General features: G+C 38.0%; 1 protein-coding gene across 2 annotated transcripts in view; it reads right to left on the bottom strand.

Annotated features, from left to right (window-relative positions):
• Nucleotides 1–20,734, bottom strand: part of LOC128862940 (cGMP-dependent protein kinase, isozyme 2 forms cD5/T2) — a 139,002-nt gene that overhangs the window by 19,038 nt on the left and 99,230 nt on the right. Inside the window, exon 1 of one of the 2 annotated variants that reach the window (XM_054101782.1) lies at nt 3,617–5,397. The exons of the other annotated variant lie outside the window; for it this stretch is intronic. Within the exon in view, the coding sequence (XP_053957757.1) occupies nt 3,617–5,078 (1,462 nt within the window). The 5' untranslated portion in view covers nt 5,079–5,397. Of the gene's footprint in view, nt 1–3,616; nt 5,398–20,734 lie in introns of those variants that run through there. 2 annotated transcript variants of the gene reach the window in all.

Raw genomic sequence — 20,734 nt, forward strand, 5'->3', positions numbered from 1 at the left:
GTTTAGAAGGAATGAGCAAAAATGGGTAACTGGAGCCCGTAAAAATGCCATTCTTACGATAAATAAAATAATGGTAATTTATTTTCTCTGCTACGCAAATATGGCATACTAGGTGTGGCTATAAAATAACAAAACATACGCTACCCCATAGAATAGTACGCATGCGCCAAGCGCCAGCGACCGCCAGCTGCATAGTGTGAAGCCTGCTCTCTCGAATGCAGCCAACTTCTCGCTTTAACACTAGATTTACGATTCACTTCAGCAAAAATAGGTATAGAATATTTTTACTGAAGTGAGCCAATTTGACTCATACAACAGAATCAACACATAGATGGTACTAGTTTTATTGCAGTCACCGCTTTTTCAGTTAGTAATAACCTAGAGAAGTCAGCTGCTAAAATTTCATGATATTCTATTCATTAGTTCGTGAGTTATTGTGCTAAGAGTGAAGCTACTTTTGTTATTTTTTATTTTTTTGGACCAAAAAGAATTTCATGTTTCAATTTTACATTGCTTTTTGATGGGAATAAACACCGTTCAAGCGAAGCAATGGCTTGAATAGTGTTATGGGGACTCCACTCCATTAGGAGCAACAATAAAATGATGGTGTGCTGACTTCAAACGTGGACGTATAGACTCCGATGGTGCACAACGCAGTGTACGTCCAACTGAGGCGGAACACCAGAAAACATAAAAAAATCCACAAAATCGTTTTGAGTGATCGAAAAGTGAAGTTGCGTGAGTTGGCTGACATCGTAAACATATCAAAAGAACGTTTTGGCTTTATATTGCCTGAGCATTTGACTATGAGAAAGATCTGTTCAAAGTGGGTGCTGCATTTTCTCACTTTCAAGAAAACGCACCGTATCCCAGTCAATCAAAACAATGACACCGCGACCACCAGCGACTACTGGCTGTTCGCAGACCTAAAACAAGTGCTCTCCGGTAAGAAATTTCGCTCGACTGAGAGGTTATCGCTGATGTTAGAGCGCCGCTGAAATGATTACGTTATTCCTAATGAAAATTACGTTGATTTATAGGCCCGTGTTAGGCCCGGGACTTTTCCATGTGTTATATCGTCCCCTTAGTATTAAAATAGCCTATAAATTTTTTGATGTTTTGAGAAAATGAATTTCAAACTTTTTGTCGAAAGTAGCTCTCACTCAAATCTCGTTATGTCTGTAAATATTTATTATTTTTTGACCCACTTTGTGGAACTAGAATTTGACAAAATTTTGACCACATATAAAATCGACGATGGAGAATCAAAAAATTCAATAAAAAAATAATAGCCTATGAGCACATAGGCTATTGTTATACTAAGGGGACGATATATAGCAATAAAATTTTAAATGAGTCAAAGTGGCAAAGTCCCTCAATCTAGTGTTAAAGATCCATATCAGCATAGCCTTAGCCTTCGCCAGCGCCTTGAACGCAAATGGTTTTTATGAGAAGCTTTTCATTGTAGCAATCTAATCAGAGCTTTACCAATACTTGCTTGTCTATGATTTCAATATAATTATGTTATAAATATTTAATAAAAAATACACCCTTAAAATTTTTGACAATTTCATAGCGTCGTTCGAGGCTTACATTTTGATCTCGGTGAAGTTCATCGACGACCAAAATTTTGAGATTAGAGAAACATACTACCGAAACTCCGAGTTGTTGGTAGTCCCAATAGACAGGCTATGAGTGCTACAGCCGTTGAAAAATACTTAAGAACGATGCGTTGGTAACCACCATATGCCCATCTATTATCGAGTACGGCCCCGTAACATTACTTTTTGCGCTTGAATATATCTGGTGTGATCACATTCATTGAAATACGTTCACTTATCTATTTCTCTTGAAGGATTTGCAGGGTTTTTTGCGTTTTAGTAGCAGTACAGATTCTACATATATGAATCTGAGATCTGACACTTTGAAACGTTTATCAACAGATACCTTAGGATTATATGAAACATTTTTTGAGCAAGAACAGTCTCGAATATTGATCTTCTTTCGCTTACAGATAACTGCCCAATCAATCTTGAAATTAAAAGGCGAAAATGGAACTTGATTCGTTAGACATACCCTCCGCAGAGAAAACGACAATACGAGTATTGCAAAATGGGTTTTTCAATGGAACCCAAAGGAAACCGGCACAGAGGGCGCCCATGACAAACTTGGATTGGATTTATTAGAGTTTTGCACTTGTTAGCACACAATCCTAAATGAGAGCGCTTCCACCGCCACCTGGAACGAATTTAGAAATATAGAGGCTGACAGAAATCGTTGGGAGTATTTGTTAGTAAGAGCACGCACAGCTCTTCGAAAAGCATCCCAGTAGAGTTACAAGATACTGGATTATCCTGCAGTGCTAGACTACTAGCCAGATTGATAGGATGGTAGTTAGATTGTCAAAACAGGATAGCAGGAAGAGTGCTGCTAACTTACATCGAGAAATTTTTGTTCAATTGGAAAAACCAATAACGAAAAGATTGCGCTTCGATTGGCAGAAGCAGAGCTTCACGGTCGGCTGGCACGGAAGAAGTCATTGGTAACAGCATCGCAACGACAACGCCGAATTGAGTTTGCCCGAGAGCACTTATCCTGGACTCAAAATCAGTAGCGTTATATTTTATTCAGTGATGAAACGAAAATAAATGGAGTTGGTCCATATAGTAGGAAGTGCGAGCGGCGGCCAAATCGTGCAGCATTCGATCCCAAGTTTGTCTCACCAATAATAAAGCTCAGAAGGGCTCAATAATGTTGTGGAGCTGCTTTTGCTGGAACGGTGTCGGGTCAATTCATCGTACTGAAGGCAATATAGATGCGGTCAAGTATGTACGTTCAGACTCGGAAGAGAATTTATCGGTCATTTGGAAATTTCAACAAGACAATGATCCGAAGCACATTTCTCATGTGGCAAAAAAGTTTTTCGAAATCGATTCGATCACTGTTCTAGATTGAGTATCTTCAAGTACCGACTAATAGAAATCCAATAGCACATCTTTGGAACGACGTAAAAAATGTATTCAGTACGCAGAACATCACTAATTTCTGGAGAGAACTGGGTTTCGTCCTTAAATATTTTTCAACGGCTGTATACTGGTCCATATATTTACTATTGAGGCTACTAATAAGGCAACGCATTAGTGGAAGTACTGAAAATATTGCAGCTTCAGTGTAAAATGAGCCAAGTCAATTTAGTCCACGCCATACACCGGGATTGGTAGTAGCTCGGTTTACATTTTGTTAAAGCTCTTATCAAATACCAGACTCTATTCATAAGTATTATAAATTTCAGTCAGATACCTCAATTAAACGGGGACCTATTTTAATACAAAAAGTTAAAATATTCCATACGCATTTTTCGCCTTGCGAAAATCCTTATTTTGGCTGACCCGAAACCAAATTAAATTGAGGCTGCGTGTACGTATGAAGTTAAAGGGTTAATAAGCTGCAATAAAGCGATTTCATGACAGAAGATTCAAGTATTTTGGACATAGCCTTAAGTTTTGCTGAAAATTGGAACTGATTTTTTGAAATAAATTTTCATGTTTTTCTTCAAAATATATAGGAAAATCCCTTTTGAAAAAAAAAAAACATTTCACTCTTTAACAAATCTTACCATCTCTAGGAATCTCTTCGATCTCCGGCTGTACGCCACTAACACTGGGGTCCCGCAAATTGCCGGTACGCCGTTTCCGCGCATAAGTATGCACCGGCACGAGAAGCCGCGGACGCGGAATGCTGAACTGATCGTCGGAAGTCTGCGAGGCACTATTTGTCGATGATGCACTGCCACGATGCTGCTGCTGATGGCCGACATTCAAAGTCATGCCAGCCAGAGCATCTGTTAAACTGTCTGTGCTGCGTGGCCGTTTTGGTTTGCCAAAATCTAAATCTTTGCTAACAGTCTGTTCAATGACATCATCTATGGGCACATCAACAGTTACGAGAACGGGCGGTGCTATAAAGGAAGACTTTTTGGGCGAGTGGCGGCCATTCGCTATTGGCGGTAGGCGACGTGGTGGTGGCTTGGGTGGCGTGAGTCTGCGAGCGGATAAGGATTTCTTCATAGATTTCACCATAGCCTCTTCAGCTACAGGTAGACGCATAGATTTGGCGCGGTTTATTGTGGCTACTCGTGGTTTTGGCTTTGGCACTTCGCCGCCATTCAAATTGCTATCACAGTTGCTGGGTGTGGGCAGTAGCGGCGAACGCTGACGCTGCGGTTGTGTGGATATGACAGTGTGTGACAGCTGCGGTGCTGCTTCTGCCGGTGTCGCTTCAGTGAAATTGTGCGTGACCAGCGAGGAGCTTGATTTTGATTTTTTGAACTCCTTCTCCATTTTCCAAATGCGACGCAGATCTTTGATATCCAGCGTGGAGGAGGAAGAGAAGCCGGAAGTGGCAGAAGCGTGTGAGGAAGAAGGTGATGATTGTTTCGATTTACTTGGTGAGTAGAGCATTGTTTGTGAGCGTTTGAGCAACAAGGCGGGTGGTTGCGCAGAGATCTGTTGACGTGGACGCTGCTGGCGCTCTACTGTGGGATCGATAACATAATGATTTTGTTGTTGTGCGGGTGCGGGTGCGGGTTGTTGTTGCGCCTTTGCTGGTGCTTTATGTCTGTCTTGCGATATCTGTGCGCCACCAAGCCCATTTTCTCCACCACCCTCGCCATTAAACGCGTGCATATCCCACTCGCCGTGCAATTGCTGCGGCTTACGGCGCAATGTCGACGGTTTGTAGCCATTCAAATCTTTGATCGCCTTCACGATGCGATCATCGCGACTCTGCTGTTCCAATGCGCTGATCTGTTCCAGGCTCATTTGGTACTTACGTAGCGTGGAGATGCCATCGATCAGGTAACTGCCGCCTGTGTGTGGGTGGCGCGAGGGCGTGTATGCAGTGGTTGTGGCTGTATTGGATGTGGGGTATGCACGTTGCGGCGCTTGAGGATCACTGCGCGTGTTGAAGTTTTCATGCGCCTGCAGCCAGTTGGCCTCGTACAACACACCCATTGCATTGTTGGCGTCCAGTGAAAGGCTGGCATCGACCGCCTTGCCGGGGTAACGTTTGATTTTCATGCTCGTGAGGCACGCGGCTGGTTGGATTATTCGTTTGTTCGTTGTATTTTCGTTGCAATTTTTCACTTTTTCACGTTTTATTTAATTTCATTGATTTTTTCAAATCAGCATTTCTTATAACTCTTCTCTGCTCTTTTTCACTGCTTTGATTTTTGCGATTACGACAGTTTACGAGAACACGTATTGAATATTACTTTTACGAGTGTGTGTGAAGGTATGTGTGCATTATGTTTTTGCTGTTCCAACTCACTGCTCAGCTGCAGTTCAGTCGGTTGCGCATTCGCGCATAACGGAATGTGTACAATTTATAGCAAGCAGCCTGTAATATGAAAATATGAAAAAAAGCCAACAATGCAACGCACACAATGGCGATTTACATGTAACACGTGACGCGCCAGTGGCTTGGAGTTCGTAGCAGAAGTACATACATACATACATAAGCGAAATATGCATTTGCATGCATTATCGAATCAAGCGTAAAGGCGCGATAAAAAAAGCGGCCACAAAAAAAGTTCAAGACGAGATAATCAGAAAGATGTTGCAATACGCGTGAATATATGGTTTCCCTGTACTTATTTGCATACATACATACGTACATATATCTTTGATGGAAACGAATTAAGTACGGCTTTTCCAATATCAATCAATCTTCCTTCAAATATAGTAAATTTACGTCTTTCTTGTCTTTGGGGGTTTTGGTTAGATTCAACATTTTTGCACCTTACAAAGGATATATAGAGACTCATTAAGTTAGCTAGCATATTGTGTTATCATTGCAGAGAGAGAGAGAGAGAGAGAGATAGGAAGAGTAACAGAAGCTGCAATTAGTGGCGCCGTAGCCATAACGCCATAGCCGTAACCGTAACCATAGCCGCAACATTACAGCATTTGTCGATTAGTCATGCCGTAACAATAAACAGCTGATATTGAAGTAGTATTAATGGCAACACTAGCTGGATTCCGGAACATGCAGGACATGAGGGAAATGAAATGGCTGATGACCTGGCAAAAGAAGGAGCAAATATGCAACTTACTGGTCCTGAGCCTTTCTGTGGACTCACAAAAGGCCACATTAATGAATTCCTTAGGAAATGTGAAGAAAGAAAATTTGCCGCACACTGACTAAACTGTGTCGGTCAGCATCAAACCAAACTATTCCTAAGTCCCAACAAAGGAATATCTGACAAGCTTCTCTCACTAAGCAGAGTAGATCTGCGTCTTTTAACAGGACACCATACAGCTCACTGCAGCCTGAGGTATCATCTAAATAATATTAGTCTATCTGAGACCAATGTCTGCCGCTTTTGCGAAATGGACATAGAAAGCTCAGAACATGTGCTTTGTGAATGTCCTGCATTAGGCAGACAGAGACTTCATCACCTTGGTGGTATCGTAGTATCTCCATGCAATCTTTGGAACAGCAAACCCAAAATTGTGCTAAAAGTTTTAAAAAGCCTAAAACTCTGGGGTTACAAAAATAGGCCTTACACAATAGATCAGCTCTGGTCGCAGTGCGTAATGGCCTTCTAATAATAATAATGGCAACATTTGCATTTTGTCACAAAACCTCCATTTTTCAGTAAGTCAATGCATTTTTCGTCGTTCATTTTTAATATTCAATTTTTATCGCAAATATCAGAACAAATGTCAAGTACACACACGGTCACGGTTATAGTTATGGTGTTATGTTGCGGCCCCTATAATCATTTACAGTGATGCCCATTTTTTTGATCAGAACAGCTGATTGCTATGGTTACGGTTATGGCTAAGGTATGGCACCACTAATTACAGCTAAAGCGAGAGAGACTAAGAGTAAGAGATTGACAGAGAGAGAGAGAGAGAGAGAAGAATGGCGAGCTTTCACCTTCTTTTAAAAAATAAACCATTGAGAATGCCTGTTGTGGCACCGAAGTTCCAAATTCAAGCTGAATCAGATCTAGGATAAGCAAACGAAAAAAATTGGTGTAGCGTTTCAGTCTGAGCGGGACAGTAAGAGTGGTTGTGTGTCATACTCTCCTCCTGTTCCTTGTTATGACAAAAATTGTTAGATGGGAAACCCAGCATTTTATTGTATCACTTCTTCAGAGTTTCTTGCTCTGTCAGATAGGAATCTTTTGTATGCAATTCTCTAGTCTTTTTCTAAGGTGTAGTTCATCCATCTGCACTCCTATCGAGAGCTAAGAATCACTATCCGTTGAAGCGACTCTTGAGCGCGACGGGAGAGCAATATTCTACGAAAGGTATATGGACTTTTACCGCGTATATCGCTATCGATGGGAAAACTTCTTCTTCTTCTTTATTATAGGATTAAATTCTGTTCATCAACTATTTTATACAAGAAACGCATGAGAAAACGAACTGTAGGAACTTTATGGCGACACTCAGCAACCCTACTGAACATATCTTCGGGGCCAGTGTACCAACATAAAAATAAAAAATAACCGAAAGTTGAATGTACGTAGCCCACGAAATTTGAAAATTCGACTTATGTTTTGAACACACCTCGCATATGCAAATTTAACAATTTTCAAAATTTCCAATAAAAATACATATGTACATATGCTTCAAGCTTTTTTACAAAATTCACAAAAAAATGCTTATCAAAATTTTCAACTTTTTGTTCAGAATTTTTAGAAAAACTATAGGGGAAAGGGAGTTTCAAAATTTTGATGAGCATTTTTTTGTGAATTGTGCAAAAAAGCTTGAAGCATATGTATTTTTATAAAAACCAAAAAATTAAAAAAAAAAAACAAAATTGTTAAAACTGGTCAATTCGTCGCGCTAGTATTATTTTGAACATAGGTGTACATTAGGGCGGGTCGATTTAAAAATCGCTCATTGCTCTGTGAAAATCATATTCTAGGGATCAAAATAAGAAACTTTGCCGAAGGAACCATACCTCTAAAACGAGTTCTGATGTCCCCCAATTTGGGTCGAACGAAAAATCCCACTTTGACCCATTTAGAGTGCTCCAATCGAGTCCAAATGTATGACCGACCCCCACTAACTTTGGACGGCCGATCCACTCATGCCAGTGACACACCCCCTGGAACTTCCCTGGGGGGTTCCCCATACAATCATTTCAAAATGTCACCATTTTTGGTCTTTACATGAGAAAAGAAACTAAAAAGTTCGACCCAAATTGGGGGACATCAGAATTCGTTTTAGAGATATGGCCCCTTCGGCAAAGTTTCTTATTTTGATCCCTAGAATATGATTTTCACAGAGCAATGGGCGATTTTTTTGCCTCCCCACAAAAGACACTAAAAGTTCGAACCACATAGTAAAGACTTTTGCCTCCGTATCCCAGGTAAAACTCTAGCAAAACAAAGAACACGCAAGCTGGCAGAAAATTGCTCCCTTTCAGGAAAAGTCCCAAAATAATAGGAATTAGGATACGAATTCTATTAGATGAAATATCGCAGGACACAACTTTGAAGAAAAGTAGAAAGATTGCAGTTATTTATGAGTAGAAATAAAGATCATTTGCAGGCTTTTAACTTTTTAAATATTTCAGCAGGCAAGCGCAGACCAATTTCTATGTCGAAGTTGACATCTTTGCCCGTCCAAATGAGCCATCGCTTCGGCGCCGACCACCTAACTTAGCATTTGGGAAATAAAGCAGTACTTGATCGGCGCATACTGGCGCTTACTACATACTGGCAAGCAGGAAGAAGATTTTTTTAGACAAATTATGATTACAGGTTATTAATTTTTAAATATTGACTCATTTGTATGTATGTAATACTTTAAATTTTCCGCCTTTCACGCTTCCGGATTATAAAAGTACATAGTTTCTTAATGTTTCGGTACGTCAGAGCTACATACACACATACATATGTACATACATAAATTATCAGCTTTTTAGGTGTTAAAAAAGCATTCCGTGGATTTTCGGTTTCGCCTTCCTGCCACTCGCATGCATTAACGCTTTTGTACGCATGCGCAATTTCGCTGCCGCATTCATAAAAAGTCACCTCGAAGCAAGCAAAAAATAAACAGTCGAAGAAAAACAATTTGCAAACACACACACACACACACGCGTGCAAACCTTTCTTTCTTTTGCGCAATCCAATGTAATTAAATTTGCACTTGGAATACCCAAATGGGTGCGACAGTCGTACAGCCCACTGTTTACGCTGGTCATTATTTGTACGCAGCGTGCAGAAATGCCAACGCGCAACATTCGACCATTCATCGAGGCAGTAACTCATGCAAATGCACTACACGACGCACAACAACACCAACTACAAGCTGGTAAACATGTATGAGAGCACACACACACACATACACGCATACGTACATGTAATGACGACAACAACATGCAATTATGGCAATCAGTTTGTTTTTGGTTTTGTTCAACGTAATTTGTAATTTACAGGGTGCCCCTTTTTGGTAGTTGTCGCCAAGCGCGGTTTAGTTGTGGTTTCGCTTTTCCTCTTTATTTGGTTAACGCGCGTGTTTTCACTTTTTGCTTTTTTCATTTTTGTTGCCTGTTGTCTGGTGCCCGTAAATGACAACAACGAGAAATACGACAATGACAACAAAATGCGTAAGTAAATAAATACAATTTATGGCAATTTAGAAAATGTTTTGTTGCCACATCTGTTGGACGCGCAGACTTATGAGTATAAGTTTTTACGTATCACACACACACACAAATGCATACATATACATATATGCGTGTAAGCAGATACAAATAGGAGTGCACTATCTTGGGTGGATATCGCAGACGCCGTTTATCGGGGTTAGTGAGCCAGTAACAAAGCGCCAGAATTTCGCAAAAACTTTATATACATTCAGATGTACTTATGTATGTATGTAGTCACAAAATATATAGGCACTTATGTATGTACAACTGCACACATAAAAGTAAATATTCACAAATTGAATTCAGTGTAGTTCACTTGCCAACCAACACGTGACGGCCTTCATCCGTACGTTTGTCAGGTGAATGACAGCTGTCAATGCCATAATTGGTAGCTTTTGATATGAAAAATCGCAAGAACGAGCCAAGTTTGATATGATTGAGTAATTGCCATTTGTACAAATATACGCAAAGTCCAAGAACCAGATGTTGGCTCGGCGGTAACCTCGTTTTGTGCTTTGCAATTGATTTTCAAACATTTTCAATTAAATATACTTTGCACACACACGAGGGTCGATCAAAAAATATCTATCTGTGTTAGAGCGCACACAATTAATATAAAATTAAATATTAAAATAAATATATTAGGTGCGCAACTAACTTTGGAACCCAAGTCCCCTATTTCTGAATCATTCCCAAAGCATGCGATCGCTTGGAAATGGATTGGTGGGTAACTCCTAATACTGAAGCGAGCTCTTCTTGCGTTTGACACGGATCCTCATTGAGCAATGCCTCCAATTCAGCGTCTTCGAAGGTTTTTGGCCTTCCTTCATGCGGACGGTCGTCAACTTTGAAGCGACGGCACGTTGTTTCACTTAAAGCAGCATCTCCATAAACTTTTTGTAGCTCTCGATGTGCTTCAGCCGTCATATTTTTCGAATGAAAGAGAAAAATTAGCACTTCTCGCAAATGACGATTATTCGGCACAAAATCAGACATTTTCACAAAACCAAAAGTATATGATACCAAAACAAAATCACTAATGTGTCGAAGAAGTTTGTTTACCATATGTCTACGCTTGGTTTATGACGTTTAGGTTATGTTAGAATCGACTAGCCGACACTGCTGGCGACATCTATTGACAAACAGCGGGAACTTAGTTACGCACCTATTAATATAAAATTAAAAATTAAAATATACATGCATACAGGGTTTGAGTGAAAAGTTTTATTAAACCTCTTGGCTTATACAACTAATACAAAAATAGGACCCTTGAGCGTCAATACACCGCTGGTAGCGGTCCTTCCACTGCAGGAAACATTTTTTAAACCCATCCGCCCGAATCACGTTCAATTCGGCTGTCACAGTTTTCTGGATCGCCTCGATGGAGTCGAAACGCCTCCCCTTCAGCTTTCTTTTCAGGCGCGGGAACAAGAAGAAGTCCGGAGGGGACAGGTGTGGGTGGGGAAGCACCGGAATCCCCATCTTGGGCAATGCAGAGGTGCAGAGGAAGGCGGTGTGCGCCGGCGCATTGTCGTGATGAAGGGTCCAGTTGTCCCTTCCTCCCGGCCTTCCTTGAACAACTTGTGCCACCGTTTTACCTGGGCACTGAACGGAGATTGGTCCCCGTAAGCCTCCTTGAGTAGCCCAATGGTATCGGTACTCGTTTTGTTTGGCTTTACGCAAAATTTGATCGAGTAACGTTGCTCCACCGATCGCTGCACGACTGTTGCCAGCGAACTGGGACCGGTTTCTAGTGGAAGGGGAAGGTCCAACGATCATTTTCCCCTACCAGCCGATTCGGTTGATCGCTTGGCAGACGCTCCGTATGTAACCACCAGAGAATGCCCTGAGAAAGCCCAAAGCCGTCTAGCGCAAATAAGCCAGAGGAGCTCACTTTTGAAATTGGGGACGCCAACATATAAACCGTTCCCGCAATCAAATACCTGGCAATAATAAAAAATAAAAAGCTGCCTTTCAAAGCACACCTCAAGTACGCCAAGAAAAAAACATCCACCACTGTGACAGCGCTGTCGAGGCTGATATTAAACGTACGAGAACCAAAACAAAGTCGCCGTCAGCTGCTGGCTAATGTAGTAAAAAACCTAGTGTTGTATGGTGCCCCTACTCGGGCGAACGAAACGCAACATGTTTCATACTTTCGAGGACTAAAATCTATCTACCGGTTGTGCGCGCCACGCGTATGGAGCGCAATCAAAACGGAGTGCGACGCTGCAGCCCTAGTAATATCTGGCATGTGCCCTCTAAACATAATAGCAATGGAAGCTGTCCAAATAGCGAGAACACAGAGGCCTATAAACTCGTTTTCTCGTGCAGGGTTACGTGAAAACTGCATTGCTGAGCGACAAACGAGGTGGGAGAACTCTACAAAAGGGCGTGCGACACACAAATGCATTCCATGTCTTAAGGTTTGACAAACAAGGCTACATGGAGAAGTGTACTTCTGCCTGACTCAGTGCTTGAGCGGTTATGGCTGCTTCAAAGCATACTTATACAGAATCAACCACGAGGGCTTGGTTATGGAAGATGTGTAGGTACCACACATTTTTTACATGTTCGCGCTTCCGTTCTCCTTCGCCGAAAAGGAAAAGTGGAATGCTCATGCGACGTAATGACCGAGGCTATGGAAGAGATGAGACGTGTAGAAAGACTGAGACACAGCACCGACGGTTAACCGCCTTCCCTCTCCGCGATGTAATACTTGCCGGTAGTCCTGCGGCGAGAGATGATGTAAATAAACAGGCTTAGCCTGGTTTCAAAAGGCCACTTGAAATATAAATAAAAAAACATAGAATGCCCAGATAAGTAGAACACTCAAAAAATGGCACTGCTTGCAAAATCATGAGCTTGCCCGTAAGTTAACTCATAGAAAAAGATGCAATATTAATTTTTTTTGAAAATGAAGGGCTTTTTTCGCTCCTCGCGACCGACGGCGGGTTAAAGATCACCATTGATACATACATATGCGCTTGAAAAACAGAGCTAATGACTTAGCTGATTAAATACAGAACTAATAAATGCAAATAGTACAATTTATCGTAGAAATATGCGAGAACCGATAAATTGACATAAGAGAAAATCTAATGAAATGCCTAAGTGAAATTATGGAAAATATTTACTTCAAAATTCCAAAGGTATTGGTTTCACTTGCACAGTGAAAGTTCTTGCGACGGCATTTTGGATATAATTTGCTATGAAAACGAAGGCGGTAACAACGTCACGGTCAACGGAGAGCGCAACAGAGACACCAACCAACTATTGTTTTTTTTTCGGTAACACATTGAAGAGTTTGATGCGGGCAAGTCTGATTTCAGCGAGATGGCGCTGTGAACCCCTTAAATTCTCTAATAATCGATATTCGGTGCTCGCTATTTGATTTATAAGTTTTGATGAGTTATTATTTATACTTTTAATATTTTTTGTACTTGCTAATTTAAATTTAGAAACAAACGGAGCCAAGCAAAGTTAAAAAGATTGGATCTTGTTAAACTCGCGCCACTGGATCGGCGACAATGGCTTCAAATTTCTTGACAAAGTCTGATGAATTTATCTCACCTTCTTTTTTCAGCTTCTAAGATGAATTAATTAAAACATTTTGTAGAAAAATGTTCATGTGCACTAATTTTTTACAGTAAAGCTTCTATATTAATCAAATCGGCAACTAACAAAAGTTTACGCAGTTTGTTACACAGCTGAGCTCATTTAAAAATGCGGGTAAATCGATAAGTTTAAGCAATGAAGAACTGTTTCGATGAATGCCACTAATAAATGGCATCTCTCCCTCGATGTGAATAGGGGATAATTCCTAGACTGTACCTTTTTTATGTCATTTGCAAAGTAGACAGATATACAATTTTACACGATAGAACACGCGTCAAAATTATTCAAATTTATTATAAAAATGGTCCATCTTTAAGAACAACTCAACGCAAAACGCAAGATTTTTTTTTTTTGTGGAAATAATCGTCCAAATGAGTTGGCAATTCAAAGGCTGGTGAAAAACTTAGTAAAGAAATTGGTTCTGCTGAGGATACAAAAAAGACTGGAGACCAGGACTTCTAGTGAGAATATTGCTGCTATAGTGTTCTCAATCTAAAAATAAATTACGAGAAAACGAAAGCCATGAAAATTCGGTCCACAACAGCCGCTCGTTCCTCTTAAACGGTGATCAAATTCAGAACATTGACACTTTTACTTACTTGCCGCTGAAGATAGTGCGAAATGAGAGGTTATCGCGACAATAAATACAGCGAGCGGCGCGTATGCTCAGGTCCGGTCTATTTGGTCGTCGAGCATCCTCAACGGACATACAAAATTTTTTTTAAGTCAAATATACTATATGTACTCTTTTATAGATCGGAAATCTGGCTCACAAACAAGATTGGATTGAAAACAAAATTCAAAGCTGTGTGAACAGATGTTTACGCAGGATATAGAAGATCATAAGTAACGACGATCTATACGAGAGGTGCAAAATTCAGCCGGTAGCTAACATGGTAAAATTGCGAAAGTGGCGGTGAAAAAAAAATTTTAAAATAAAAAAAAAACATAAAAAAAAAATTTAAAATAAAAAAATTAAAAAAATATATATATAAAAAATGTGAAAAAAGATTGTTTTAACAATAACAGGTCCACGTAGACAGCTTGTGACGGCCCCTAAGCGCTTCAGTGCTTGTCTGTTTGCCTACTTGTCTACTGTTTACGTACGACGTCATTTGCAAAAAATAATAATCTTTCGATAGAGTGATTAATTTTGCGGCACCTTGTAGTTTCCTCAGTTTTTAGACAGCTCTATATATGTAAGTTTGCGTGAGATAAGCGCCAAAAAACTAAGTTCATGCTTTTCTCACTAAAGTCAAATAGCAATTACTTCTGTGTTGTAGTGTACAAGTAGCTTAAGTGAACTTAAGTAAAAACTTATAAATGTGCTTATTTGATTTATAATAATTACCTATTCAGCGCACATTTTGGTTGCTTATTCACACTTTTATTATTAAGTACGTTTCATTCAGCACTTTTCCACTAAAATAATACCATTAATATTCCTAAAATAGGTTAATGATAATGAGTCCACTAAATACTTTTTACTTGTGCCAATTCAAGCTGCTTTGATTTGTGTTGACCAATACATATGTAGGTAAACAAGCATGTTAATTGTTCTTGTGAGGCAATCGCCAAAGAAAAGAACTCAAATTATTACTCGTAAAGGAAATTCCTCATTTCAGTTCGTTGTTTACATTTTTTTTACTGTTCGCTTATTTTCTTAATATTACGATTTTTCTTTGTAATATTACGAGAATTTTTAAATGGCTAACGAATTGAATCAGCAACTCCATGGGAATCAAATGTCGGCAGATAAATGCCCCCCAGTAGGTCAGTCTTATTTTAACGAAATTTCTTGTGCATCCACCGATACGTTTGGATTCGTTTAAAATTATGTCGAACTTTTTTCGTTTTACTTGTATTTCGTGGCTTGCATCAGCCACAATTAAGTTAACTAATCAAACCAATTTGCTAAATGGTATAATTAACTTAATGAAAAGTGTACGAAAAATAAATGCTTTTCCAATATCCAAATGCTTTGCTCAATTGGTTTTCGAAATTTGAATTGTTCATCGATAACTTAATTTATTTCACGCCCATAATTGTGTGCGAGTATTTGATGGATTATGGCGAAAAAGAAATGCCTGCAGACGCCTACTAGTTTGCGGAAACGTTTTGGCAGAGTTAACTTTTTCACGCATCTCGCAATTTTTTTAGCCCAGCTGCATTGGAGTTTTAATGCTATTACTAAGACTCGTTATTCGCGATACGATTACCCAGCTGCATATGGTACTTTTTATAAATTTATTAATCAATTTAAATTCTAAAAGCAGCATACACCTATGCCCAGCCCATATGGGTGAAATGGTTGAAGTACTATTCTCACACTCTCCAAGTAGCATTAAAGCGCCGTTTTGATTCTATCCACATAGAGTAACATACATAGTATGTTGCTTACTTCTCCACTCTCTCTTGACACTATTGTACAGTAGACGAGTATGTTAATTTTCTAGTGTTAGTAAGTTTTCATGTATGTTATGTATGTAAATTCAGTCAGTTTTTATGTTAATGTTAAAGAAGTCGTGTAGGTACATGTTTCATGTTTTTTATACACAAATGTATGTATGTAGGTATGCACCTTATAACCTAACTGTAGCCAAGTATGGTACTTGTATGTAAGTAAAAATGTAGAGACAGTAGTTATTCGCACTTTTCATTTCCGAATACAAATTAATGACCATGACACTAATGACATTCATTCACAACGACCATTGCAAGCTAATAAATTGTGGGAAAGGTGGCCGTTGTACAGCTATAAATTCTTTGCGAGGGTATATGTAAGTGTGGTAAGTGTTTGTTTCTATAGTATGCAAGTGAAGTAGTCTTCACGGCGAACATAAAAAAAGTCGGTATGCTGGAGAAGTGAAATGTTTAACAGCGGTAGCTGTTAGCTTCTCATAAACACAACTGTAAGGGGCTCCTCTGGAGTGTCTGTGCCAATATGTTATTGTATTAGCAGAAAATGTAATTCAAGTATTAGATGCTTTTATTTAGATTTATGTATGTTAACTTGAGTGGACCGCCTTAAACAATTTTTCGTGGAAAAATGCATTATATACAATAATATAACAGATCTTCGATTTGATATTTAACCCTTTTGAGTCAACGCTCGAAATGCGGCCGTCAAGACTTTTACTGTTTGCCCTAATAAAAAAGAATCTTACAAGATTATCAAAATTATTTATTTCTCTGAAACTTTAATAAACTAATAATTTAAGGCGGATTAGCCCGTTCTTGGTGATAAGAAAGAGTTATTGTTGGCGCGGACTTCTCCCTTCTTGGTGATAGGAGAGAGAGAGAGTTTTTTTAGCGCGGACTATTCCGTCGAATGATGCAAAATGGTTAAAAACAAAATTATGTAGAATTTTGTGGAAAAAATTGTTAATTTAAGTGAAAATCTTTACTTCACAATAATTGCTACAAAAGGACGTATAATTTCAAAAAATTTATTTCGACTCAACTAGATGGCCCCTAGAACTCTACAAGGAAGTTGGTGCAAGAGTAGCTATCTTCTCAGACAGTCAAGCAGCTATTAAGGCCTTAGACTCCAACTACATTTCATCCAAACTGGTCCTACAGTGTAGAGAGGAGCTGAAACTGCTCAGCCATTGGCTTGAAATTACCCTGATATGAGTTCCCGGTCATAGGAACATACGGGGCAATGAGATAGCGGATGAGCTAGCAAGAAAGGGCTCGACACTAGACATAGCAGAGGCGGTGGCAGTCTCCACCCCACTGAGCACTTCACACAATCATGCTTTAGCCGAAAGAAGATGGAAGCAAATACCTACATGTATTACAACAAAAGACACATGGCCGTCATACAAAATCCAAAGGACGAATGACCTGCTAGGATGTTCTCGGCCAAACATTTCGCGTATCACTGCAACCCTTACAGGACATTGGAAAGTAGGTGATCATGCAGCTAGACTCAATCTACCCTTCAATCCTATCTGTAGAAGCTGTCAAGCGGAAGGGGCGAAGGAAAGTCTGTTCCACTATTTATGTGAATGTCCGGGACTAGCCAGGGCACGACTCCGATCCTTCGGTAAGCCTTTCCTACAGCAAATTAAGGAGATCTCAGACATCGAGATAAAGGATTTGCTGCTATACTTGGACCTCACTAAATGGATCTGACTTGGACAAAAAAAAACAACAACAACATCATCTTCACACGAGATAGTGGTAGTAAAACGGTGCTGGTCACTAACTAGGAGCATTTCAGCTCAGAAATGTTCAACCACCTCAACAACAACAACTAGATGGCGCAAAATTAATCACCCAGCCCAGATTTATTATTTTTTTATAAATTTATACGTTTTTTGTCTTAGAAGTTGTGTACAGGAAATAATGGCTTTCCTCACTGAAAGTCTTTTTTTAGCAGAAAAGTAAAAACTAAAATTTGATGACCAATTATGCGCCACCTTGTACAAACCGTAGATACCAGAGCTGTAAAATAATTCTATCAGGGAAGAATCAATTCACGCATTATTCATAACAAAAACGAGATTGTTTGATTGTAAATTTGAAAGCCAATTTCCATAAGGATTAAAAAAATCCAATTCAAAAATTTTTAGTGCGCTACTGAATGGAAGAAAAGCATTCAGAAGAGAATGTAAACGTAATAGAATCTTTCTCAGTCACACTCTTAAATGCAAATTCAGATGAATGTAACCACTTACTATATAATACATATGTATGCATGTGTGTGCATGCACAGCCCGCGACAAACAATAGCAAGTCAACATTTTGGTCAGTTTTGACTAGCTTTTGTGCTCATCATTTTTTTTTCTAAAGTTTAACTCATTGTCTTACAAAATCCAAGTCTCAAATTTTGCAAAAAGATTAGAAAATTTCCGCAAACTTTTAATAACAATCCCACGTTTTTAATTAGAATTTGTGGACAGGTTTTCAGTATGTAGTTTTATAGCTTATTGAATTTTAGTGCAATAAAGTGCAAGTTTAAAGTGGCTAGAAAATCGCGTTGATTTTTTATAATTTTTTCCCCTGACAAATGCACGAACTTTTTTTATATGGAGAAAATGTGCAATACCACCAAGGACTGTTGGCAACAGAAGCAGTTCGAAAGACCCCAAAGTAACATATTTTACATCTCTGTCTTTTAAACAAATTTGTATTTTTCTCCAACTTATAATCCAAAGCATGAACAATAATGGATTGGAAGATTTTGATGAATAAGGAAAGCCCGCATACACAGACATACATACAAGTTAACATTTTTAGGAATATAAAAATAAGTTTGTAACACTTAGATTATGTTCTTTGTTTGTTCCAAGTCACTTCAAAGTCGAATTTTTACAGAATACAGGGGGCACAAATGTACATAGTTATACAGTTGAAAGTATTACAGTTAGACTTACTATATTCTTATATTGAGAGAGAGAGCGAAAGGGGAAATTACAAATAAATACATAACTTAAACTTGTACATTTCAATATACTACAACCATCTAAAGTTACAAATGTGAAATTTCACAGCTGGTTTCACTACCAGTTAGTTAAAATATTTGCCATTCGTCACTCTTCCCGCATAATCAATTGGAAATACCAATAACAACAAGCATATAAATATACAAATACCTCAATATATAGTACTTACATACATACATATCTACAATATGCAAAAGGATGTTTGCCGTCAACAAGCAATAACAAAATCGTAACAACACATACAAAACAAATAAGAAAACCAAATCACTTAGAGCAATAACAAATCGAAAGAGCAAACAATGTGAAATTTGTTAACACAATAGTCGATGGCTAATAGTGATAGTGGTGAAAAATTACAAAAACAAAAAAAATAGAAATAACAAAGGAAAAAACCGCAATCGCAGAAACTACTTTGCAAATGAAGCAGCCAAACAGGAGGAAATTGTTTCTCTGTTAAATGGACGGATGGATGGATGATGATGACTGCTTAGTTTGTTGATGGGTTGCTTGGCTCACAATGTGTTTGAGTGTTCGCATGTAACTACATACATACTTATGTACGTATGTATGAGTGCACGATATGTGCATATTTACCTCGAGCATCTTGCCAGTCGCTACGAAATAATTAGCCATAAATAACAATTTCAATTTTCTATTGGCGGCGTGTGACACTTGGCGAATCGATAAGCGAACTCGTTTTCTTGCAAATGTGGCTCCGTTGTCATTGTATCATATAAATGGTAAATGTACATATGTACATACTTGCATATATACTTAAATGGTACCCATCACCAACAAAGTGGCGAAACTGCCGTTATCGTGCAGACACACAACCTTAAAAAATCGCTAAAAGTGAAAAAGTTACTAAGTGATGGATACAAGACTACGTACATGGAGCAAAAGCATAAAATAAAAGCGGAAACCGGAAGAATAAAAATTTAATTATATTAAAAAATTAAAATTAAATTAAATTAAATGCAATAAAAAAATAATAAAATATAACATAAAATAATATAAAATAACGCAATATTAAAATGAAATAATTTATTTTTAATAAAATTACTTTTCACTTAAGGTAATTTTGTCTTAATAGAAGTAAAATAAAACAAACTAAAGCAAGGAAAAACAAAATGCAAAAAATAAAACTGAATTAGATAAAAATTCAAATAAAATAAAAAATAATGCAAGAAAATAAAAATAAAATAAAATAAAATAAAATAAAATAAAATAAAATAAAATAAAGTAAAATGAAATAAAATAAAATAAAATAAAATAAAATAAAATGAAATAATATAAAATACAAATAAAATAAAAATAAAATAAAATAAAAATAAATAAAATACGAAAGTAACATTAAAAGAAAAAATATAAAAAAATTAAAATATAAGAAATAAAATTATAAGTATATAAAATAAAGCTATTTAATTTTAATAGGATTTCTTCTCATTTAAGATAATTTTGTCTTAATAAAAGTAAAATCAAACGATCTAAATTAAGAAAAATAAAATAAGTTAAATAAGCCTACATCAGATAGAAAAATTTAACCTAATAAAAAAACAAAAACCAAAATAAAAAATAAATAAAAAATAAAACAAATTATTTATACAAAAATCAAAATAAAATAAAAAATACAATATAATGAAATAAAAAAATTACATAAGAATAAAATTAAAAAAAAATGATATAAAATGATATTAGATATTATTAATAGAATTTATTCCTACTAAAGGTAATATTTTTCTTAATAAGAGTAAAATAAATCAAATAAAGAAAAGTAACCCTTTGGTTGGGCACCTATTGCGGCGCGTCCCAGGTGGTGGATAGGGTACGCCACAGTTATCTTCTGTGGTTAAGTAGGTCATAGCCTCGGTAAAAGCCTACTCGCGAACCGGCCTAGTTCTCGTCAACCAACAACTATGGTAGGGGGAACAACATGTAGTGCAGTGTTACTGCACGCGTGCCGTAACTGCCATAATTGCTGGCAGTGACCCATA

Source organism: Anastrepha ludens, chromosome 5, assembly GCF_028408465.1.
Source record: "Anastrepha ludens isolate Willacy chromosome 5, idAnaLude1.1, whole genome shotgun sequence".
Classification (NCBI taxonomy): Eukaryota; Metazoa; Arthropoda; class Insecta; order Diptera; family Tephritidae; genus Anastrepha; species Anastrepha ludens.